The sequence below is a fragment of the Zootermopsis nevadensis genome, unplaced genomic scaffold, assembly GCF_977971745.1.
Source record: "Zootermopsis nevadensis isolate Lab colony 2312 unplaced genomic scaffold, Znev_1.0 Znev_ptg000009l, whole genome shotgun sequence".
NCBI classification, from domain to species: domain Eukaryota; kingdom Metazoa; phylum Arthropoda; class Insecta; order Blattodea; family Termopsidae; genus Zootermopsis; species Zootermopsis nevadensis.
In genome coordinates, this window is record NW_028259141.1 from 5,257,127 (window position 1) to 5,283,165 (window position 26,039).

Consider the following 26,039-nt stretch of genomic DNA (forward strand, 5'->3'; position numbering starts at 1 on the left):
TAGATTATCCTTCTACTGCTCTAGCAATTATTTATCGTCCCAAAAACAAAAAAGTTGCGTATCTCAGAACATATTGTATTACCTTCTGATCGCATAAATTCTGCCAAAATTTGTTTAGTATCTGGTGATTTGTACATTTTCAGCTTTTCAGTAACAATCTCAGCCTTAAAAAAAGTCAGGCTCAGCTACTAATGGTTCAGCCGTACGCACTTCAGTCTGCCTAACTTTATTAAATTCTAGTACATTCAGTAGCTGGCAAAAGTAGATCTTCCTCTTATTCAAAATACTGTGGGAAAAACTTGAGTAAACACCGTCAAGTTTTGGTGTAGTTAAAAACTTTCAGTTGAAGTAGATCTATGAATGTGTACAAATTATATTGGTGTACATATTTAATTGCACTCATTTTGTTATCTTAAGGTGTAATGAAATTACAGGGATGAATTTAATGTCGGATATAATGAGATACTGCAGACTGTGCCGTGTGTTTCATATTAACTGCATGTGCTCTGATCGTTTTTAGTCCACAGGCATGAACATTAAAGTTTCTTAGGAAGAAACATATCTTACTTCTTACAAGAATTTATATTTCATGCATGTGACGTAGAGTGAGCCAGAATAGCTCACTACAGTGACTAGCTATGGGTTGGATGACGGGTTCGATCCCTGACGGGCAGAGGATTTTTCCTCTAGCCTCTGCGTCCAGACCAGCACTGGGGCCCACCCAGCATCCTATCCAATGGGTACCGGGGTCCTTTCTTGGGGGTGAAGTGCGGCTGGAGTGTGATGCTGACTATTCACCTCCACCTAGTGCCGTGATCAAGAATGAGTAGGAACTATACTACCTCTCCACTCAAGAGACCTACATGTTATGTAGTGGGACTGATTTACTTTTACATTTTGCATGTGACATAGAATTTTAGTGACTGTAGTAACTGCAAAGTTTGTAATTACTGTGTATATTATGTGTATATAGCTGCGTATGTTTCTGCTTGTAACAGACATCTTATCACATTAATTCAGTGTCGCCCACGACCGGTAATGTAATTGTACCTAATTCTCATTTTGAGAAGATCTGTGAACATTTTTATTGGGTACATTGGTAAATTCACTGTAAAGTGTCCAGTATGCCACAGAAGCTTTTTTGAAGGTAGTTCATTGTGGACTATTTTTAGATACCTTTGAAAAGTAACAAAATTCATCCATTAGTTTAGTCCTGTCTGTCTGTCTGTCATATTGTAAGTAACAGAGCCCAAACCATGCTACCAATTCAGTATGGTAAACCTGTACTGTTTTTTCAGGATGTTTTAATTTTGGTCTTGGTCATTTTATGGGCCGCTTGTGGGCTCAAATGAGCTAATGCATATAAATTCAGACTTGTTTACAAAGTATCCACCTGAATCAACTTTTTTTGTAGGAATACATGATATTGGTATCAGTATTAAAATATTATGATATGTAAAATATTTTTATGTCACCGTCGGTAGACTAGTGGTTGGCGTGCTTGTCACTATACCGAAGGTTTGCGGGTTCAAACTCGGCCAAGGTCAGTGGATTTTTAAGGGTAATAAAAATCTGTAACACGACTTCCTTCGGAGGGGAAATAAAGCAGTCGGTCCCATGTCATAGATTTACAGCATGTAAAAGAACCTTACAAGCGTGATACATGATGTTTCGTAAGCAAAATTCAGTGGCTATTTCTCACCCAAGTCTCTCCTGATTCACTGCTAGATGGCTCTAGCAGTTAAATGAGGATTGAGTAGAAATTGTGCAGAGTCAGTGAGCTGGTCACTCGCTACTCACAAACGCGCACTTCAAAGACTAGGAAACCCCCAAATAGGAGGCGGCGAAAACCCACAGACAGGTTGTAGAGCCAAGAAAGTAGAAAACAAATATTATTTTTATAAAGCTCATTGTTCATTTGTTTGTTCAAAATATCACTAGTATAATGACACTGCATATTAAAGATGTGCCATAGATATTCACTGATTTTGTGTATTCCTGGGCATCATGTATGAATGTAATGTATTTTTTTAATGCCACACCCGATATTTATTACCTTTATGAAAAATAGAATTGTTTATTTTGTGTAGTGTAGATTCTTCACCAAATGTCCGTATGATCAATCCAATGAGGGTGAGATGGGCAGGACATATAGCACACATGTGGAGATGAGAACTACATACAAAATGTTGGTTGGAAAGCGAATGGAAGAGACCATTTGAAAGATCTAGACACAGATATGAAGATAATATTAAAATTGATATTAAAGACATTGGGAATTAGTGTGTGGATTGGATATATCTGGCTTGGATTGGGGACCAGTGGCAGGCTGTTGTAATTACAGTAACATCTTTGGGTTCCGTAAAAGGGAGGGAATTTCATGAACATGGTTGGTTTGTTAGTTCGTTAGTGCAGTGTAATACTCTTGTTAGCCTTTTTAACAGTAGGCTAGATTTTTATTGGAAATTCAGGTACTTAGAACCAGTTTGAGTTGCAAAATAGCAAGAATGGTGTACTTCAAACTGGAGTATACATCTGCTTTTGTTAGAACATAAGATGCCACGAAAATTTAAAGCACTGCTGTTAATGTCAATGCTCCGTTACTGTTGTACCATATCTAGCTGAAATAATTTCTTGTATTTATGTCTATAACCTTTATGCGGCATAAAATGTGCCATCACACGTTTCATTTGTTCTTCTCCACTTGGATTTGTCATGTAATTGATTTGTAAGTCATTTATTTAATGCTTTGTACTGTCAGTTTTTCATATTTTATTGGCCTCGGATGTTCTTTTAATGCAGGTACAAACTCATATATGGCCAGAAAAACTAAAATTCTTTTTATTTCATTGCTGTAGCTTAGATAATCATTGCATGAAAGTTGTAGATTTTAATCAGACCTCTGTGTTACGCAATGTCGTCTTTCTTTATAGTCAATTCATTTGTGGCAGACTATTATGAGCCTTTAGGTACATAAAAGGAAGTGAATTTCTTTACTAGTTGAGCATAAATTAGTTTCTCATGAAGAACTTTGCACCATGGAGTTAGGCAGTTAATTTGTTTGTAGGTAATCAGTATAATTTGGAGCTTTATGTAAAACTATGTTTATTTTGAATCAGTATAAATTAAGAATTAAATTTGTCACTTCCCTTTTAGTGTAGATTTTCAGTGGAACTTATAAAGTAGCTTTAGAGATAAAACATGCAGTGCCCTAACATTTATGTGCTTTATGTAAACAATGCATAATCAATATTACATTTTAAAGAAGTAGTCGCACGCATTCTTACAAATGTGTTTTTTGATATTTTTTGTCCATCATAAAATTTTTCTTTAAATTTAATTAATTAAATATATCATGTTAAAATTATTTTGAATTAAACTTTTAGATCTGTTTTGCCATATGCTGATTTTTTTGTATAGAAAGTAATTTATGAGCATTTTGAAAACTTTATTAAACTTCTGTTTAAAGTAGAGGTTATAATGGTCTAATATAAAGCAGTTTTTAATTTTTGTACCTACTTGTAGTCATTGTTGAGTAATTTTGGAAATGAAAGGCATTGACTAATATTCCATACAATGTTTATTTAATACTTGACGACCCCATATGCAGAAATATGCAGCAGTATTGAAAGTACTTTACATTCTGAATGTTAGCCACTTATTTGTTACTTTTGCTTAACAACATAAAGATCCAAAGAATTTTGCCTATTTTGTGGTATTCATATGTACGTGAACGTTTTAACAGATTTTCTCTTCCGCTTTACACAGGGTTTTCTGTGGAATTTTGTCAAAATATGTGTGATATGCAGTAAAAATAATTTATTTCTAAAAGTATCAGAAAGGTAATTGAGATTTTGGTTGTTAAAATTTATATTTTTGGAGCCTCTTCGTGTTGTCACAATAAATGCTATGAAATTATGAACTACAGAAAAGCAGGTGTCTCTGTGAAAGCTATGACCTTGAACTGAAGGGTGCTTAAAAAATGTGGCTAATTATCATTTTGATGATTTATATGTGCTCACAAGCCATTTGCCTGCTATCTTGATGTCATATGATCTGTGTTTCTTGTAATGTCCTGTGTATATGACCGGGTTTTTGTCTTGTTTGGATCCATTACATTGCTTGTGCGTGCGTGCGTCTCACTTACTGCTTGTGTTGCTAGTGACACCGAGTTAATCGATGAGTCATACAGTCTGTATGGGGTGAAACTTCCGACGGCCGGGCGGCCCGTTGTGACACCTCAACCCCGCAGCCAGTTCCCCGCCCCTGCTGTCGTCCCATATGATGCTACCCGGTATGCACACCCTCCCGCTTTTACTAACACTGTGGTGAACTGAGAACAGCTTTAGATTAGTTGTGTTTGATTGGTAAATACAGCTGTTTTGTTTAAAGCCATCAAAATGTGCTATAATCATTCTCTAGGATCGTAGTTTGCTTTAACTTATTGAAATATTCTGCTTGTTAGGATACTTATCTCTCGTATTTTCAGGACTTGTAACCATATACAATTTGTAAATTAAAATCTGTTTTTAATTTTCTTGGACATATAAGTACTGTATATGGTGGACAAGTCAGTCCTCTTTGGTCAGAAACACTTTGGTTTGGAGATGTTTTCCGATTAGTGACTTTAACAAACAGTAATAGGCATTTTGTTAACTTGTAGTAGGAAATGGCAAAGATAAAAAAATGTTCTTATTGGAGAGACAACTGTGACAGAAGTATTAACTTTGGTCTGTTGTGAAAATGAGGTATAGGGGTGCAAAAAATACTTACGCATTGGCACATTCGTCCCACATGGTGAGTTGTAAGAAAATAGTAAAGACAGCCAGACACTTTTTTCTGTAACAGTCTCATCGAATATTTTTAATGATTGCATATAAATTTTAAATTTTCAAACTGAAAACATGATGATTACATAAGGTTATATTTCTTTTCTAAAGTAAGGAATAGATTAATGAATTAAATAAAATATTTGTCAGTTATAATTATTTATTATTGATTAATTAATTGATATTACCCTATTGACAATATTGTATCTACCTTGTCTCTTTTTTATATTGAGTTGGAGGTAAATTAAGATTTAAATAACTATACTTATTTATATAATTATGTTCTTTCAACTGTGTTGGTTGCATATCATCGAGTGAGAAATTATATAATATTTATGAGTAATTACTTAAAAATAATATGAAATTTAATGGTTGTGAGGTAATTTGTGGTCCTTTGTAAGGATTTTCTTGTGGAAGGGTTTGTAAAAAAGACCATGATAAATGATTCAATATAAGTTGTCCTTTGGTAACTTTAAAACTGGATTACTGGATTATTGTGTTACAGTTCATGAGTTGAATGCCAACGTCCTTTCAAATGTTGTTGTGTGGACTGTTGCTGAGGGAAATTATGTTTTAATGAACAATCATTTAATAATTTAAACTTATCAATGTGGTAAAATCATCTTGGGTGAGCTGTATCAGTTTGGAGCAGGACATCTGCTCTTAATTGGCACAACCGATCACGTCTGAGGATTTTATCACTTTTAGTCACCATGAAAGTTTCAAGGCTTGTCACTGTTCTGTTCTGTTATTAAGGAGGAAAAGTTTTTAGTGTCAAGTTTATTCAAAATGTATGTCAGATTTAGATATGTATATAGCTGCAGGCTAGGTGATGAGTATGTTTCTTCTGGGATTGATGGCCAACGCTTCTTTCATTCCGTGTACCTCATCCACTTTTGAATACAGTGGACCATAAACGGCAACAGCTTTCGCTAATAATTAAAATGCTACCACCAAATAAAATATTTTACTTGCATTTGTTACTATAATTTTCAGAAATGCATCTGTTAGTTCTACTATATCTGTCTCTCTGTTTCTCTGTCTGTCTGTATTGATTTTACAGGTCAAAACTCCTAAAATAATTCTTATGAAATTTGATACTGGGTAGTGTTACTAGAATTGTCAACACACTTCAAATTTTATTAAAATCAGGGAACAGTAACGGTCATTCTATAATGACTGGCTACAAACTGGATGACTGAGGTTCAATCCCCAACGGAGACATAGGATTGTTCCTCTACCCTCTGCATCCAGATCGGCTCTGGGGCCCTCCCAGCCTCTATCCATTGTTTACTGGGGTCCTTTCCTAGGGGTAAAGTGCAGCCGGAGCATGACGCTGACCACTCTCCCCCATCTAGTGTTGAGGTTAAGATGAGTAGGAGGTATCCCTCCTCTCCCTCCAAGTGCCTACATGGCTTATTATTAAGAATCTGTAGTATTTAGTATTAAAGAATTGTAATATTTTAAACCTCTTTATTAGCCCAGAATTACCAAATTTTGGAATACCTAGAATATTGTTACTACAACAAAACTGTGGTATAAGGTGTGGGGTGCCAGTTTCATCTGGCACAGGATAGGGACCAGTGACAGGTTCTTGCTAACATGGTAATGAACCTTTGGTTTTCATAAATGAAGGAAATTTCTTGACTAGCTAAGTGTACTGTGAATTTCTCAAGAAAAATTGCCATCCATGGAGTTAGTTTGTTATAGTTTTGTTCTAAGCTATGCTTCTTGTAGACTGAAAAAGAATATTCTTGTCATAGTAGGAAATAGTTAAGCAGGTCCATCCCCAAGATATGTGCTGAATGCTTAAATAGACATCTGTTCGAAATGGAAAATTGTCTGTTCGCTTTTGGATTCTATGATATGTGGGTTTTTCTGGACACTTAACATTTTATTTCCTCAATCTGGCTGGTGGCAACAAGTGGTAAATATTCTCATAAAAATCTTCTGTGCCACACACCATGCATAGCAGGGAGCTGTAATCCCAGAAGAAACTTTATAATCGTTGTATTTTAAATGTATGTCAAACACTTTTATGTGAAACTGTAGAGCTAGAACAGTATCGATGCAGTGGTGGTAGCGGCCATCTTTAGAAGTTGTCAGTTGCCACATGGTGTATTTGAGTGTGTGTGCATGTCCTAACATTCTTGAGCAAGTCTTTTGCTTTCTTGCACAGTGTGGTCACAGTAATGTCATTTGCTAAGCAATTGCACTCTGGGTTCAAATCCCAGTATCAGGATTTTAGCGTCATATTCTGTTTATGTCGTTGAAGTTATGATAAAGTTTGCTGACTCTAGGATTCGCGTGGAACACATGGAGCGGCAGTTGGCGAACCTGACTGGTTTAGTACAAAAGGCTCTCACACAGACTCCAACACCTCGTGAATACCTCCAGGTACCACCGCCTCCCTCCACAAGGGATGTCAACTATCGGAATGGTGCGTATTTACCACAGAACATTTCTTTGTTTCTTACTTTTTCTACATATACTAATTAATAAGCTCCATAAACTTTAGGGTGTTTTGGTCAGTGTTCAAATACACGTGTATCGGAGGTCAGTGTTCATTTTTATTTTTTAAAAATATAAACTCTATGGAAGTAATATTACAGAATCTTATGAGAATGTTTTCGTAAAGTTTTCTTTCTGCCTTGACTGGTTACATAAACAGTTGAGGAAGCGACTTTGGTGATTTGTTTAATGGGATCGGCAGGAGCATGACTGCCTTCTGTGTATTGCTTTATTTTGTGCTTTCGTAATCTTACTTGCTTTGAATTACCATGCAAATTTAATATTCTTCTCTGAATACCCTGTGTGTGAGAAGATGTCATTTGCTTTATTTTATTGCTTTGAAACTGAATGTGTGAGACTGTTCAGAACCCAGAGCTGTTGTCGATGTAAGAAACTATTTACGCCCACAAAAGACAGTAGATGTAGAAAGGTAATATTACATTTATTATATTTTGCGTCAATGTGCGGACAGAATTCCCAATTCTGTGCTGGGCCAACTGAATCTATCACACGCTACAGCCATTTCTTTCCAGGCAAGGGTTTGTCTGTCTGAGAAGGTCTTGATAATTTCATATTGGTGGCTAACTGCGAGAGTGGATAGTGTATTGATTGTGTGGTCAGATTTAATGTGACACTCTACTGGAATGCCTATTCTGATGCTGTTGATGAACTCATGACATTGTTCTTTTTAAGTTGGTTTTCCCACAATTTTTGTTGGCCCTATCGTAAGCTGAGAGTAGATTTTTTATTTATTTGTTTATTATCTCATGGGCTTAAATAGTTTAATTCATGAACACTGTCTCATATATTAGTAATTAATGGAATCTTCATGTGAATATCTTCCCTGGAAAAAGTTGAGTCAGGAGTATCAGCCATTATTTTTTTCTGACAAGTGGTTCTAATCCCATTCAATGTCACTAACATCTGTTCCGACTATCGCTGAAGTGCTAAGGAGGTTAAGTTAGCATAACTGTGTTTTGTGCTTGCTTTTTGGAACAAACCCAACTGATGGCACACTTTCTGTATACACAGGTTACAACATATCATTACATACAAAATAAAACTTTTCTTTAATTTCCCAGTTTGCTGTGGTATTCTAATGTATTTATTACATTCAAATTACTGATTTTACTTGACTAGTAATGAGTTTTAAATTTATCACAAGATGAAGATTTCTGTCTTCTGGGTTGTTGCGCCGTATAGTATTATAGACGTTTACCACCGTTTCAGAGGTCACACTGCCTCTGTCAACAGGGCACCCTGATGACGGAGGCACCAACATGAGGACCTCGAATCTTACAAAATATCTGTTTACTCCGAGAATCTTATGGAATCCATAAATAAACCTTGTGGAGAAAGTGCAGAGTTATTGAATGTTAAAGCAGGTGGTATATATAGTTACCATTGGGGATTAAGCATTAGTAAAACCCTGCTGGGACTGTTAAAATTCATTGTTAATAGTGCTCTTAGTATACTTGAGCTTCTGTAGGAATTGTATGATTCCCAGAGCATGGTGAATGAAGAACTACCAACTTACATGACTTGCGCGTGCATAATCATGAATTTGGAACTAACAAGTAATAATTGCATTACAAACCTGCTGATTAACCTTCTTGCCTCATTACTAACATTTCGTTGTGTGTGTGTGTCCGTCTAGCTGCTTCAGATGAATACGATAAGCACTCTAGTTCCAGCTCGGCCTCACTTCCAGGTTGGTAGAACTGCTTGCTTGACTCTTGTTTGCATGAGTGCCTTGTAGCTGTAACTATTGATTTATTAGTATAGATTTATTTGCAGTGTTAAGTTATTAAAATGTTTTTATGCTCTGGGTGTTCATGAAATGTTGTTGTTAAAGGAACAGACTGTTATGATTTTTGTTTTTTGAAGTTCTATATTCTGCATTTTTTAGCTTTCAAAATTTATTGATGGTACTGCTGAAGACAAATAGTACGATGCAATAATATATAACATAACATGTATTTAGCTTTCAGCACATAATGAAATTGCAGAAAGGTTCATATAAATGGGAAGAATTAGTCTCATCTTTGATTAGAATTTCATGGTCAAAATTTAGCTAATTCTCTAAAGGGTTACTAGGGAACAATCATGTTGAGGCCTCAGTTGTGCCACTTCAACTGGCCAGCAAGTGTTCCGTGCCCTACATTTCCGGTTTGGATATATAAGCATTTTATTATAATTAGCCCTTTCACTGTTAGGTTTCAGTGGCAAAACATGAAAGTACTGACATGAAAATAATTCTGTTGATTACAGTTTTCTTATAAATTATTTCTGCGTAGTAGTAAATTATTCTCATCTTATTGTTAGTCATGATAATAGTGTAAAATATAAAGTTTCCACTTTACAGTTCCATTTATTAATTATCTAATCAAAGAATTACTTGTTGTCTGTATGTAAATGTGGTCTTGAAATGGTCCTTGTGCTTGTTTTATGCATCTATATATTGATGGTTAAGAGCAAGCAAGCAAGCTGCAGCCTTCTTACACATTTAAAACTACTTTTTTAATGACTTTACATTGTGTTGCAGTTGGCTTTGTGTAACAGTGTAATTTACTTCCTGTGCATGTTGCATTGCAGAAGTTTTGTTCTTGTTTTGCTGAGACAGGTGAATGTGTTTGCTTCCAGGAGCATGATATAGTAGTTTGAGTGGATCATCACAAGGCAGAATACAAGTGGTCAAGGTTATCACTAATTCCTGTGTCAGAAATATTAATTAGAAGGGAAATTTAATTTGTAAAATTATTTTATTGGTTTACTTCTAAAAGTAAACTACATACAATTTATCCAACTTGATTCTTTATACATTTCAGATTACTCAGATAATATGTAAGTAGTCTGATATATTTAAATATTTACAAACTAGAGACACTAGGATGGTATTCTTATTGTCATACAAACATGATAACACTGCCCAGTTGTGATTTTTGCTGCAAATTCTAATTGAGGTTATGAGGCCATCTTTAGTAAAACCACAAAATAGGCCAAGTTTTGCAATATGGTTAACATGGTTAATCTTCCAGTCATGGAGCCATGGGACCACACTTGCCAACATCCCACCAATCACTTTTATATTTTAAAAACTACTAGACTTTGTTGTAACTGTTGCAAATAACTAGCTCAAGTTTGAATTTGTTTGGTAGCCTTGTAGATAAGAACCAGTAGATTTTGCAAGAACCATTACTGTATTTGGTTTTATCCTGACAAATATATTTCATTTTTATTTTAATGGTTCTTTTCCCCTAATTTGTTCATTCCTGACTTGATGCTCTGCATGTGTTTGTTCTGCATGGGCCCTGTAAATTAATAAGCACTTTGGTTTGATTTGATGTTGTAGGAATGTAGACTCACTATCCTTCGTGACCAGCATGATGAAGGCATGATGTCCAACACAGCAAGACAAATCTTCTTTCCTTGTCTTGCCAATGCTCTGTAACATTTTTTATTTTATTATGTGTAACATAACATCTTAAAGGTTGAATCCATATGCATTGTTTATTTGAGTCAAATTTTAATCAACTGAAATTGTGTTCATACTTCATAACAAATTTATTGTAATATATAAAGTAACTTATTTGAGGTTATGAATTCCCAGTAAAATATAGTGGGATACAGACATTTTTCGCAGTATTATTTTTATGGTAAACTTTCAAATTAGCTCATGCTTCAGCATGGATTGAAAGTAACATAATGACTATTAATGCAGCAATTAAATTTAAAATTTTATGTTTATAAGAGGGAATAATAATTAAATTGAAATTTATGAATTCATTAAAAGCAAACTTTATCAAATAAAAGTTTAATACTGTTCTAAATATTATAAGTATATCATATCTGCTTGCATTGTCTGTTCAACTTGTGTAAGTACGTCTGTAGTTTGAGTCTTGTGAAGAGCTAAGTCAGAGATGAAGCATGGATCAAGGTTATATCACACTACCCAGTCAGATATGTTGAATACTTCAGAGGTGGTGTTAGACACACATGAATCATTGGTAGAATTATGTTAATGATCCGTGGCGTAACAGTCCTCTGAAAGCCAAAGCCGACTAGCTGGCTGCTGGCCTCACGTTCACATGCCTAAACAGAGGTGAACGATCATCCAACCAGATATAGGATGACGTGTGGTCAGCACGATGAACCCAGAGCCAATGCTAGTTTTCATGACCGGATTACGCTACCCATTGTAGCTCCCCAATTTCCTCACAATGGTGGGTTTTCGCCGGTTCCATACACCGGTCGAAAATCTCATGAGAAATTTCTTTCCCCGAGACTCGAACCAGCTCGCATTCTGTATCACCGGTCTGAAGCATGATGCCTCAGCCTGCGTGGCTACTGCTAATTTGTCCACAAAAATTATCACATCGTCTGTACTTGGATTGGTTTCTAACCACCCAAGCTATGACATAGTCTTTGTTCCATATAAGAATATAATTCCACTCAAAAGCTTATTTATACCATGCATTGACAAACGACCGTCTTTATATGAAAACAGTTTTTGAAAATGAAATAATCACCGTATCTACCGAGATACAAATAAACTATGGTAGTGAACTTAGGGTTCAGCCTTTAAAAGTTGTATTAAGATAAGTTGTTTTACTAAGAATATGTTATCTTAGGAGTAGAAACTATGAAGTATACTGCCATGTAATGCAAACAAGTGAATGAACCTTGAGTAAGTTTAGTTTTAGTTGTAGAGTATTGCAGACAGAAGACCAGCCTGCAAGTATTAAGAAGGCAGTAGCATTTTGTTTGACTCTTTCTTGCAGTCAGTGCGGCAGATTCTTTCAGAAAAGTTATGCTTCGATGTTTGAAATAATAATGTACTTCACTTTTCCTACAGATGGCAGAAGTGCATTGCAGTGGAGTGCTGCTGCAAGTAAAGATAGGTAACTCTTTGGCATTAGCACAGTATTAAAAGGAAAATGGGCATAACATTGAATAAAACATTAACAGTTTCTGGTCCCTTCAGTGGCAGACTAAAAACATGTTTCAGCCGTTAGTGTAAGGTCTAAGGATTGTGGCATCCTGGGTGATGTTTTTATAGGTAGTAATCAAGTTTTGGAGAAACAAATAACATACATTTGTAACACCAAGTATCATGACCATGTGGTTAGCATTCCTGGTTTATATTTGGGAGGTCCCGGCTTCACATCTTGGCCCAGAGACAGGTTACCCTAACTGATGTTTTTAGTGGTTTTCCTTAGTCCCTCTAGGCCAGGGGTCGTCAACCTGGTCCCTACCGCCCACTAGTGGGTGATTCAAGCTTTAATGGTGGGCGGTGTAGGGTTTTTGTCCGTTACAAATTTTGTTCTTCCTCCATATATCGAATACATTGCTAACAACTTCGCGAGTTTGACTTTTCAAAATATGCTTTTGCTATTTACTTTTGAATTCCATCTCTAAACTTTTAATATTGATAATAATTCACCGGACACTTCTCGAAGTATACTCGTGGATGAGGGAGCAACGAATGAGTTCCGTAGCGAAAGGCACGAGTTTATTGCGCATAACGACGGCGGGGCTTACCACCGGTCATCACTCAGTCTTCGAAGTGTACCTCTTTCATGGTGGTGGGCAGTACGTGCGGCACCAGTGGGCGGTAAGGAAATTTTACCATCAACAAAGATACAAAAGTGGGCTCTAGGCAAATGCTGGGATGATACTATAGGCCACAACCACTTTCTACCACATCCTGTCCAATTCATTATTTACTAATGATCTTGTCATTTTATGCAAACATTATTAGCTAAATAACAAATGAATGGGTTTGTTTGTAACCACTGACAAAATAAGTGTCACAACATAGGAGACTGATATCCACACTTTTATTGCCGTCGAAACTTCAAACCTCGTATGTTCATATTTTTTAGAATTTCCTTCTCCTTATTCTTTTAAATGCAAATAAACAAGTTTTACTAGGAAAAGTCGGTATAAAGGTGACACGATGAAGTATTTCTCAACGCAAAATGCCCTACATGACATCAGTAAGGCTGTCTATAATAATAATTTGATGTCATATGCAAGCTGGACAATGGAGGTTCAGTTAACTCTGAGGATACTTGGAATTTTATCAATATTTGCATGTCTGTAATCACTCAGGAATCCAGGCAGTAAGAACCTCAATCCTGTGCACGTGCCAAAGAGTTTAAATTTCTCATGCTTACAGGCTGAGTATGATGAGCCTTGTCTTTTAATTTACACATTCTTTAATCATGTTATAAGTTTTAAATATTGGCAGGAAAACCCTGTCAGTCTTTGTGTCAATGTATGAGGAAGGTAAAGAGACCTCTTACTGTAGAGAGCCCATGGAAATGCTGAAAAGAGAATGCCCATTTGGTTTCTTCAAAGACAAATTGAATCTTAACAGATTTATGAAAAATTTCTTATCATACAAAACATATAACAAATTTCATTGGTATTTATATTATTTATTTTAAACATTGTTTTCTTTTAATATATATTTGACATAACATGCTAAACAAATAGTTTGTGTTCATATATAAAATAGTGATCTTATTGTAATATATTGAAATTAAAATAAACTAAATTTCATCCAAATCCTTTAGGATATTTTGGAGTTAGAAAATACAGATAGACGTAACTGCCTGTAACCCATACTTTGTCTTGTGTATTTTTCATATAAAATCTACAAGATGGATGCTAAGTATTTTACTGCATTTGATAATGCAACTCATTTTTTCTGTGGGCCTTTGCTCTGAGCCTTTCTGTGCACATGTAATTTGATGAAAGTAATATAATTTAATATTTAGTTATTCTGTTAATTAATCTCAAAGATAATATAGTTCATGTGAAGGAAATACAAGTCATTGTGGTTACCAGAAGTTAGTGAAGTTTTGTTACAATTCCTGACTATTTACCAAATATCCTTGTTCCTTTTACAACTGTCAGCATTTACACAAGCTTCATCAGAGGTGTTACGAGAGACAGCAGCATATGCAGACCTTCAAGGTGTGTAGGTGTGTTACAAATTTGTGTTTGTGTCTTGTCCAAAGTTGTGTCGTTCCTAATGGGCTTGTTTGCTTCATGTGCCTTAGTTACAGGGACTTCATTAGACATATGGAATCTGAGGTAAGACTATTCCCATGTGATATTTCTTCAAAAATATTTTAAAGTGTTGTGCTTTTGTGATATTTTCAGTGCCTGACATACTAATGTTAAAAGAATGTGTTTAGAATTGTGTATTGGTTTATGGAAAGCTTTCAGTTAATGTTAATTTGTTGCATTGTTCAATTTGTGCACCATACCAGATTTCACTGTTAATGTGTTTAGTATTGCTTAATTTTCAGTTATCTGTGTTGGTCAGGAAAAGATTATTGCAGTCAAAAGACCGTAACTAGAATCATTATAGATACAAACAGTTTTAATGAAGATTTCTGTCTCCTAGGTTGTTGCGCCATGTCTGGTAGATGTCCACCAACGTTTCAGAGGTCCATCACCCTGATGACGGAGGCAGCGTGGATCTCTGAAACGTTGGTGGACATCTACCAGACGTGGCGCAACAACCCAGGAGACAGCAGTCTTCAGACTCATTGCTGTGAAAACCCCAATTCTCACAGTTTCAATGAACTTTGTTATTGATATGAAACTTGCATTAGATAGACAAGTAAAGTGGTGATCTCTTACAGCACTTATTGCATAAAAATTTAAGAGCAAACCTGCATTTGTACAATTTTGTATATTATACAAATAGGAAGTGTCTGCTGGAAATTTTCTGTCTTTTCAGTTCTTGTATTGTATGAAGAAAGACAGTTCAGTCCAACATTGAAATCAGCTGTGGTTCACAATTTGCGTGTTGCTATGTATTTTTAAATAAGTTGACAGTAATTTTATGTTGTTTGGGCAGATGTCTTTGTAGTTTTCAGTAATGTTCATGTAGAACATCTTGTGCATGCACCAATATTGTATCCTCAAAATATGTTTGTGTCTTTTCCGAGTCTCAGTCATGCAGTGTGATTTTTTTACAGGCAGTGTACTTCACAGTTCTGTTTAATTAAATATGTATGCTCTGTGTCTGGGGGCTGGTTCCAGGATTTCAGAATTTTAAACGCTTGCACCTTGTAAGTCTTTTAAGTTATTTTGATTCCAGTAGGACCACCTGTAAGTAGTCACACAGTACCCATAACTGCTGCCACTATTTACCTGAATATCAGTATTAAAAATCTCATCAGAGGAGTTGGTTAAATCAGTATTGAAGTCATGGAATGTGTGCATTAGCACCTTAGTTGTTGAATACGTGAAAATGGCTGAAATGTATTGAAATAAAATTAACTTCTTGTGGTGATGATGACTCACAAATAAATTGGACCGTCTTAGTAGTTCAGTTATGTTAAGAAATATTTTATGGTGCTGAATCTAAATTCATGGGAATGTGTTATATGTAGGGAAAATAAGAAAGTGGTCTATTGTTTTGAGTATACAATCAACTTTTATAAAAATATCCTGCACTATAGAGTGAGTAAATAAGGAAAATAATGTTTGCATCATTATGGCAACAACAACAAAAAATGGCCTGGAATGAATTCTGCTCAGGACAATGAACCATTAATATGAAGATGATAAAACTGGATTTTGGGGAAATATATTGTGGAGATGTCAACCATATTGATCTATCACAGGCTGGGGTCTAATGGCCAACTTCTGTAGTAATAATGATGAGTTGTGAAATTTCATAAAGCAGGAAAGTTAATTTTGTAACCAGTCATTCATAGTTATTTGTTAATAGAAGCAGACAGGCTTGATGGTAAAACAGACATCTTTTTGTAAGTTACAGCTTTCATATTTAAAAACTCTAAATAAACTTGAAGTTGAATGAATTTCTAACAGAAATGTTAGCGTGTAACTGGTCACATCATTAATGAAAATATTATTCTATGTAACCAAACTTATTTAGCACTGTACTTTAAATTAGATTGAAAAGGTCAGTTAATATAGTGATCAGTGGTTTACAGCTTACTTATCTTTTCCATTTATGATTGCCTACTTATTAAACAATAAAACACAAATGTAAATAAACAAAAAAATGAAACCAGTCAGTAGTGGTGTCTCAAAGTGCATATTGAAAGTCTTTATGTTGGAAACCCTGTCTAGAAACCCAGGATCCAGCCCAGATCATTTCACCCTGCTGCTTGTTCAATAACTGATGCAGAATTGTATATTGCAGATGACTCATATTTGCGGACAGACACCAAACCTCCGAAGCTAGGAAAAGGTTAGATATGTGTTATGTGTGCTTATTTCTTGCACTTGCTTTCATTTCTTTGTGTTTTATTCTGTGTGTTAATAGTCCAGGTTCACAAGAAACTGTGTGTATTCATGTTTTATTTTTATGTGCTTATGAATATATGAGTTATTCATATACCCATGTCTTAAGAAAATACCTTCCTAGCACTCTGAAGGAATTTCAGAGAAACTTTTGAACCAGAGCATGGCCTAACATGATCAAAAGACATGCACAGTGTTTTCATTTTCACACAGAGTCATTGCCATTTAAATATATGTATAATAACTAACTAACTAGATGGCTTAACGAACCAGAAGGTTCATCACCAAATTAACCAAAGCCCTCCACCGGACCCTGTCCTGGGCCAACAAAATCCAGTCTCCTTGAACTCCTGTCTCCCATAGATCCCGCCTGACGTTATCCTCCCATCTACATCTAGGTCTCCCCAGCAGTCTCTTCCCCTCAGGCTTCCCAACCAATACCAAGTGCACACCTCTTGTCCCATCCATGTGCGCTACATGCCCCGCCAATCTCATTCTTCTCGACTTAATCACCCTGACAATACTGGGGGAGGAGTACAGATTTTTAAGTTCGTCATTATGCAGTTTTCTCCATGCCCCATCGTCTTCTCTCCTAGGCCCAAATATCCTCCTCAACACCCTGTTCTCAAACACCTGCAATCTGTGTTCCTCCCTCAGAGTGAGAGACCATGTTTCACACCCATACAAAACAACAGGCAAGATTATTGTTTTGTATACTTTAATTTTCAGGTTCTTAGAAATCAGGTGGGAAGACAAAATATTTTGAACTCGGAAGTAGCAAGCATTTCCAGAATTAGTTGACATAATACTGTCACTTTGTGTACTTGAAATGTTTAGGTTATGTAAGGTGCACTAATAAATAATAGTATTACCAAGCAGTGAATTAGAATATCAGTTGAACTTTTAAATGTTAGAACAGACTCGGAAGGCCTCCTCACTACCAGCATAAGAGACACAGATACATAAACTTGTGCACATCATATGGAAATTTAATTTTTACTTCAGTTGGTTAAATTTCCCAATGCCTGGCTGTGGGGAGGAGCTATGCTGCAGTAATATAATTTTGTGTCATTTATGACATGGTGAAGCTTTTGTGGCGACTGAAGTCGATGAAGGATTCTTTGGTTAGAAGCCGCATCAGGTGGCTGAATGGAAATTAAACCATATCTTCTGCCAATGTTTCGAGAACAGTCTCTGCTCTCATCCTCAGGGCTGCTGCGTAACAAATCTCACTCGCTGATGGTAAACTGGTGGTGGACAGCAGGTAGTAAGATGTTGCTGGTAGCTGTCCACCGCCAGTTTATTATCAGCGAGCGTGCGACAATGGAAAAAATTTGTTACCCAGCAGCCCTGAGGATGAGAGCAGAGATTGTTTTTGAAACGGCAGGAGATATGGTTTATTCACTGTTCAGCCACCTGATGCGGCTTGTAATCCGAGAATCCTTCATCAGTGGTATGAATGTGCTTGAACTTCTTTTCATTGGTGTTCAGTTTACAGCATCATTTTTACTCCATTATAATGAAAATATGAAAGATTAATTTTGAAGCTGTGTTTCGTTGAATTATACAGGTTATGTATATATTCTGAATGCCATTAATTTTCAGCTGAATTGAATATGCAGTACTGATTAGACTATTTTATATCATCATACTCTAGATTTTTTATTCCACCGCACTGCGGTCTAATTTTACAAATACTGTAACTTTAACTAGGCTTCATATTATAAGCGAATATGTTTTGATAAGTGTTTGTCCAGCAATGATTAGCTTTACAAATGTTATACCCATACCTTGTCTAAAGGGTATTGTTTTCAGTGCAGGGAATTTTATTTTTCAAATTTAAATAGCATAGAAAACTTATGCACTGTTTTTCTGATAGAAACTTTAAACTGTTTTATAATGTAACATATTTGAAAGAGTTAAAGGTTAATGTGTACATAGGATTTAAACATATGGACAGAACAAAATCTTTGTTTTATATTATCACAGTGACAAGTTTTAGAAGTGGTAAGTATGGATGGATGTTACTATAATAGCATAAATGACAACACACCATGGAAATTTATTGTTTAAAGTTTCATTTTTGATGAGTAATGGTACTTTTGAAATAGTCAGAAAGGCCAGAAATTCATTTAGAACCCTGAGAAAGACTGTTCTTGTTTTGTGTAGTTTGTTGGCAGGCATACATGGTTTAGCTCTGCAGCCATAAAATGTGTAGAATTTTGTAATGTTTTGCAACCAACAGTGTTCATAACTTTGTGGTTTCATTACCATCATGTTGCGCCATGTAGTCTGGTAGAAGTTTGCTGACATTTCAAAGGTCCTTGCTGCCTACATCACTCATTGTTCTGATGATGGAACAGCAAGAACCTCTGAAACATAGGCAAACTTCTATCAGACTACATGGCGCAACAACCCAGAAGACAGCCATCTTCAGACTCACCACCATGAAAACTTGAAATTCTTTGTGCTGGTATTTGATTGTAAATAATTTGAGAGCTGTCAAAACAAAACAGTTGTTGAAGATTGCTGTCTACTGGGTTGTTGTGCTGCTTAGTCTGGTAGAAGTTTAATATTTTAGAGGTGCCTGCTACCTCCATCATCAGGGCAATGAGTCAGTTATTGTGTTCTTGATGGAGGCAGCAAACAACTCTGAAATGTCAGTAAACTTCTTTGAGACTTACAACCCAGATTATTTCTACCCTCATACTCAGTGCCACTTCAACTTGAAATCTCACGAAACTGCTGTTGGTGTCAACGGATAAGAGTTTTCCAGAGTGAACAGTGTACAAAAATTGAAATATTGGTATTTGATTGACATGATGTTTGCTGCCAACTGTAAGATGCTACCACACTTATGTTCGTTTATTAATTTTGATTTATTTGTAATGGATTTTTATCATAAAAATTTAATTTATTACATGTAAATCAAATTTGAGAAATGTAATAGAACTTATGAAATGAAAGTAACATATATTCTCCCACTCCCACCATAAAATAACTTTATAGAACATTCATAATGGCATCTTACAGTACCTCCGGCTTCCGCTCAGTCACTTGAGCTAAAAGACACAGGCACATCGCCATTTTTCAACTGCCCAATGTGTAATTATGTTTAAGATGCATGAAAACGTCAGTACTCGTCAAAGAACAGAAATATGCAACAAGTACTAGTATGGTAGTGGGAACAAATGGTTTACATTGATGCACTACAATGTGAACCATGCAGGTTGCCTGTAGAAAAAAGTAGGACAGACATGGACACCCCTATAAGGTGTTAGAGTGTGAAGAACACTTAACAAAAGAACATCGTGTGTTGAATGAAGTGGTGGTAATGAGAATTTTTTGTGATCTAGTGTGGATGTGTTTTAGTGTTTCTCACATTTTAGGTTTAATCAGAGTTGCCTTCAGTTTACACTGTTTTCTATGTGGGAAACCTCAAAATATTTCAGTCAGCAGATGGTAGGAATCTGAATGTTAATAGATGAATACAGTCAGTGTTAAGAAGCATCAACCTGTAAAGGATTAAATCTGATTTTCAGCTTAACAGAATCATAAGTATCTCTCATAGAAATCTCTAAAATGATGCGAGACCTTTTCTGAAAAACTACATACAATAAGTTCTTATCCGAAGATTTCTGTCTTCTGGGTTGTTGCGCTGTGTAGTCTAGTCGATGCTAACCAACGTCTCAGAGGTCATACTGCCTCCGTCATCAGGGTGATTCATCGCTCTGATGACCAGACTACACAGCGCAACAACCCAGAAGACAGAAATCTTCATACTCACCACTGTGAAAACCTCAAATCTTACAAGTTCTTATTCATTGCAGAGTGCTGACCAGTTTACGTGGTTCAGCCTAAAAAAAGTAATTTGTTGCAAATATACTGTTTAACGCTCTTCCTTCTGGAATTTTCAGAAGAAATACTTTTTTATATTTTCATTGTAATTTGATTTGTGGAATTTTGAAAATATTTTACTTGAAAGGATCAAGAGATGGCAGGTATATTTTTATTCATAACGTGATATACTAAAAATTTAAATGTAAAAGAAATCAAAATTTTGTACCGTATTCATAGCATTGAAAGTGTTAGTGGAACTTCTATTTACACACTAGTCATGCAGTCAGCAAGGAATTGTGACATTGATGTATTTAACATTTATTTTGTAAGGAGATGAGATTTAAACTCCCGTATTGTAATCGGGGCAAATCTGTACACTTCAGTTACAAGTGATCAAGAGGGTAGCAGATATAAAAGCTTATACTGTCCTACAAACATTATTTCCCAATGGCAGTACTTTGTATCTCACTGATTTCTTTTATGTCAGTAATGTCTTTGGTTTATATAGTACGTGTTGGTTTTTCTTCTACCTGCAAGTAGTCACATAGGCAGAACACTCAGATTTTCCCCAACTGCAATACTATCGGGCTGCTGGCTGGACTTTAACTCTAGGGTTAGTGGTTTATCAGTATGCTAGTCCAATCCTCAGAATGATGGATTATGTGTAAGCTACAACACATAAAAAATGAAGGTTAATGTGGCTTTAAAAGTTAATATTTTTGCACATGGAGTTGTGTATCGGCAGACTTGCTTGTGACGTGCTATGGGAAATCTGTCACGTAACTGTTACTCTAAGGTGCATGACCTGATTGTTTGGTGTCATTCAACATGCTTTTGCATGCAGAGATTTATTAATGAGAGCATGATATTGATATGCATGTAACTGGTGTTCATTGCAGATAAGTCAGTCTCATTTGAGAAGTCGGTTTCTTTTTCTGATGAGCCCCCTGATATGAACTCGCCTAAACAGCACTCACCACAACACACAGGTAATTAGGGGCATTGGCAAAAACTGTAGCATAGAACCTTGATTAACCAGTAAAGTACTAACACTTAATATTTCCTTATTTTTTATTTATACTAAATGAAATATATTATCTCTTGGTAACCTACTCTGTATGAATTCTTCAGCATCTGTGAAACAGTTTCCAAAATATAGAGACCATACTTTAAAAGATAATACTGCTCAGATCGAAACAGGTTAACTCAGTGGTAATGTGACTGACTCCTGGCTTAATCCAGTTATGCATCAGCTTGGAACTGAATGTTCTGGTTGAGGGTTTGCATGGTGTTTCTCAGGCTCTGCAGGCAGATTACATAACAACAATGATGGCAACAGCAGCAGCTTAAAATATGCCACAACAGGTAGCTTATGAAATGAAATCCGTGGCGTAACAGCTCCAGAGAGCCAAAGCCGACTAGCTTGACTGCTGGCCTCACGTTCACATGCCTAAGTAGAGGTGAACGATCATCCAACCAGATATAGGGTGACGTGTGGTCAGCACAACGAACGCCCAGCCATTGCTAGCTTTCCTGACCAGAACAGCTAGCTTAATTTGTGCATATAATGATTAAGTCACCATATTGAAAATCATGTAACAGTATGAAGTTGGCTTGGGTTGTTGCGCTCTATAGGCTGGTAGAAGTTTACCAAATTCTACCAGATTATATGGTGAAACAACGCAAAACACAGTCATCTTCATAATCACTGCTGTGAGAACCTCATATCTCAAATGCAATAGTAATATAGGGAAAACATGGCTCATCACTTGGAGATTGTCTTGTGGGTGACTGTATCTCAGAAATGGGCAGACGTCAGAAAAGTTGGTAAGATCACAAATGGTGGTGGCATTTTTCACAAAAAACATTCCATTATGCTGCTTTTGTTAACGTCCTTAATTCTAACACTGCACAGCATTAAAAATAATGTATTTCTACAAGTCATGCTTTTAACATTAGAGATAGCAGTAGCCATCATCCAATCCAATTCCACATGGCATTATGATGTAAAAGACTGACATCAACTTCTTCATCACTGTGCAAACTTCAGATTTCATATCACACTGCATGCAGGCGAGTTTTGTATGTGCTGCTTACCAATTTTGTTCCCATAAAGTTTACCCCTGTAGATGAGTCCACATGGAGTGTGGAGAATTCTAACTCGAGTATTACTCGTCTTTAAAGTATGGTCACAATCTTGATGCATTTAAAGGCGTATGAAAGATTTCTGTTGCTCTTCATAAGTTCTGTTTCAGTGTTATATTTTTGTCTTCTTCTAAAGTTAAATATGTACATAAATTTCAAATAATAATATGTTAACGTTTTATTTGAATAATTTTTAACAATTACTATAGCTTCCAAAACTTTTGGTTGTTTCCGTTTACTTTCTAAATCAATCTGTAAATGTGCAATAATTTTTATTGGTGTATGTATACATTAATTTTATTAGTGACTTAACTAAAGAGAATATTGTATTGGGTTATTGAGGGGTATGTAGCAGGGATATATCATACCAGTTATTTGGATAATCAAGGTTACAAGAGTTTTATGCTTTATCAAAAGATTATTTAAAATTGTACAAAACAGTTCTGAGTGGTGTTATGTGGGATTAAAGTTCCTCAGGACTGACAGGTAATGTTCGTTCAGGTGCAATAAATTTCTGCAGAGTTGGGATGGCAGAATCAGTGTTGAATGATGCAATGGATCAGGTGTTAAGAGCATGTAATATGCTAATGATTGGTTGTTCTATCCTTTGAATGCTTACCCCAGCGGATTCGAAACCTACTAAATCAGCGATAAAGTCTTCAACACTCCCTAGAATGTCATCTCAAGGTAAAGACATTTCTTCTGAATGGTTTAAAATGTAATTAAGTTTAAATGGACTCATCCTATTTGTTTAGTCCCTAGCAGATGACAGCCACTTTCTGCAAACTACCTCTTAAACTTTATTGTATCAGAATATTGACCTTAAATTTCCATACTCTAGGGCTACTGACTGGACTTTAAGGCTTAGTCAACCTGATTCCCATTAATGAAATTGGAAGTGTTTCTATTCACTACTATACCCAGAATGGCTCTGGGGTCACTTGCCCTAAATATAGAGGGAGAGCTTTTTCCCCAGAGTAAAGATTCCAATTGGATGTGAAACTGACCATTCCAGGAGAAAGTTATGTTGTTCTTTATCTCTTTGTACCCTATTCAGCTCATAGTATGGTGTTAAAGGCCAGGAGTAACTCTGTTAATGTAAGTAGTGATAGAGTATCATTAAACAACCTGATTTGATGTGGTGGTGGTCCAATTTTTGTTACAGTGAAGCAGTGTTTTCAATCTTAATACCTGTGCCTTTGTAGCTTTTATGTGTCCTAGAAACAGAGCTTTCTATTGATGCATAGTAATGGCTCGTATGAACTGTGTTTCGTATCTGTTTCACAGAGCGGACAGAACGTGATCGACATAAACCGGCACCCCCTCCGAAGCCTGTGTCACTGTCACCTGGGCAATATGAGGGCAGACATGTTTACAGAGGTGAGTTTCTGCTATACGTCATGTACACGGTTAAAGTGGGCTGGGTACTGATAAGTACATTTTTAAAATAAACTTATAGTTTCATTATACCTGCCTGTGAAACAAGTTAGGAAATGTACGTAGCATAACAAATTCTAACACATTCTCCAAAATTTGACATGTTAGTGTGTTGGTTTTGCTATTTCCAGCTGGCAGTGGTCAAATTTGTGTGAATTTCTGTTGTGTTATGTCAATGTGTAATCTGCGGTTGCCTCACTGATAATATGTGAATGATTTTGTTAATTTTGAAGATTTCTGTCTTCTGGGTTGTTGCGCTGTGTAGTTTGGTCGATGTTAACCAACATTTCACTGCTGTGAAAACCTCAAATCTTACATTTCTTAGTTTTATTTTGGTGGAGCTAATGGTTCTATAATCAAGGGGATTATGGATTATACGTTGCAGTATTTTTGGGACAGTCACATTTTTTGGGGTTGTTAGGGTCTGACAGATGTTCAACAGAAGACAGCTTGTGAGCCACTGAAATTTACAGATTGCCTTTTGAGCCCATGTAGGAAAGCTGACATGCAGAATATAAGCAATTATCCAAGAAAAGGTGAACTTTTGATAAAAGTAGTTCTTTATTTAATTTCAAGAAAATCCTCAATGCGTTGCATGTTAGGTGGATGATGTAATACATTGTATGTGATGTGAGCTGACCTCGCTGAACAATCTTATGTTGGCAGATCTGCAACTGACACCTGAGATGTACAACCAGCTGCGTGGGTTGCAGAAGAAAGCCAAAGATCTTCGCCAGGAGGTTCGTAATCTTCGCCGAATGTCACAGGCTCAAGCGCACTCAGTGCGTGAGACAATACGTGACACCTTCATGAAAATCAGGTGCGGTTATATGATGGACTGGGAAGTAATATGGACTGTATAAATTACCATAACGTATAGAAGACAGATATCAAGATGGGTATTAAAGAAATAGGTTAGAATTGAAACTGGTTCAAGAGGTTCCTGTGATAATGTTGGTGAACCTGCAAATTGCATAAGAACTGGATATCTTTTGAATAGTTTTAAGTAGCTGCTTAACATGGATTCAGATCCAATAGACTGTAAGAATGTGAACAGTTTTGCAAATAAGATTTAATACAGTACCACTTTATAAAACAGCTGGAAAACCTGACCTCTTCTAACATAACCTATATTTTCAGAACTATAATGTAGCTTGTCACAGTTCTTTCTGTGTCAGAAATGAATCATCACGATGAACTGGCAACATGGGATCTCTAAAACTGATGCTTCATTCATTTTGAAGAAGTTACACTGTCTTTTATATTTATTTTATAGAAGTACTTTGTATATGTACCTTACTGGTGATTGTCTTTTTTAGTGAGTCCATATTTCTTTTTAGTACACTTGCTCACTTATTTTAGTTACAGTTCATTAGAATCTGCAGAGTATTGTGTACAACAGTGATATACAATGTACAGTTCATGGTCCACAGAAGACAGTATGGTTTAGCAGAGGGGAAAGTGGAATCTCCTCTCATATAGATATAATTTGTATATTTTACGGGGTTTTAGATCTTTTGGCCGTGTTGTGTTGTTACAGTACTTAACAGGGATACATTGATAGTAACATGAGACAGACTTATGTTTAGACTGAGTATCAGAAAAAGGAAGAATGTTTTATAGGGAACAAGTTTCTTTTTATTTTGTAGTAGATTGCTTATCAACCATTCCCCACCACATGACAATATTTGTGATTATTATTAGTCTGCAAGGCTTGACGAATGTTGTTATAGAGCAATGCTCCTGATTGGGGGTGAAGAGGCATGGGCTATTTCTGGTGATGCTGATAAAATGCGACTCAACAGAGAAGAAGATGCCTACAAGCAGGAGATGCTGCGATTAGAGAAGGACTTGACGTAAGTTAGGTTCTGTGTGCATGGCAGTGACTGCCTGGCTTTGAATTATCATCAAGTTTTGACTTATACAGGGTGTCCCAGGAGGAAAGGTCAATATTCTGGGAGGTCATAGTATTGGTCATTC

The 26,039-nt window shown here is 36.1% G+C and overlaps 1 protein-coding gene across 24 annotated transcripts in view; it reads left to right on the plus strand.

The window, feature by feature from the left end:
- The window catches only part of LOC110833927 (coiled-coil domain-containing protein AGAP005037), a 412,755-nt gene that overhangs the window by 351,949 nt on the left and 34,767 nt on the right, over positions 1–26,039 (plus strand). For 13 of the 24 annotated variants that reach the window (XM_087345626.1, XM_087345627.1, XM_087345614.1 and 10 more), the window contains 9 exons: positions 4,163–4,294; positions 7,130–7,269; positions 8,998–9,051; positions 16,537–16,584; positions 21,377–21,466; positions 23,247–23,309; positions 23,910–24,002; positions 24,726–24,879; positions 25,793–25,915. In XM_087345626.1, the coding sequence (XP_087201752.1) occupies positions 4,163–4,294; positions 7,130–7,269; positions 8,998–9,051; positions 16,537–16,584; positions 21,377–21,466; positions 23,247–23,309; positions 23,910–24,002; positions 24,726–24,879; positions 25,793–25,915 (897 nt within the window). Of the gene's footprint in view, positions 1–4,162; positions 4,295–7,129; positions 7,270–8,997; positions 9,052–10,692; positions 14,198–16,536; positions 16,585–21,376; positions 21,467–23,246; positions 23,310–23,909; positions 24,003–24,725; positions 24,880–25,792; positions 25,916–26,039 lie in introns of those variants that run through there. The other 11 variants (XM_087345618.1, XM_087345617.1, XM_087345620.1 and 8 more) reach the window with 11 other exon arrangements.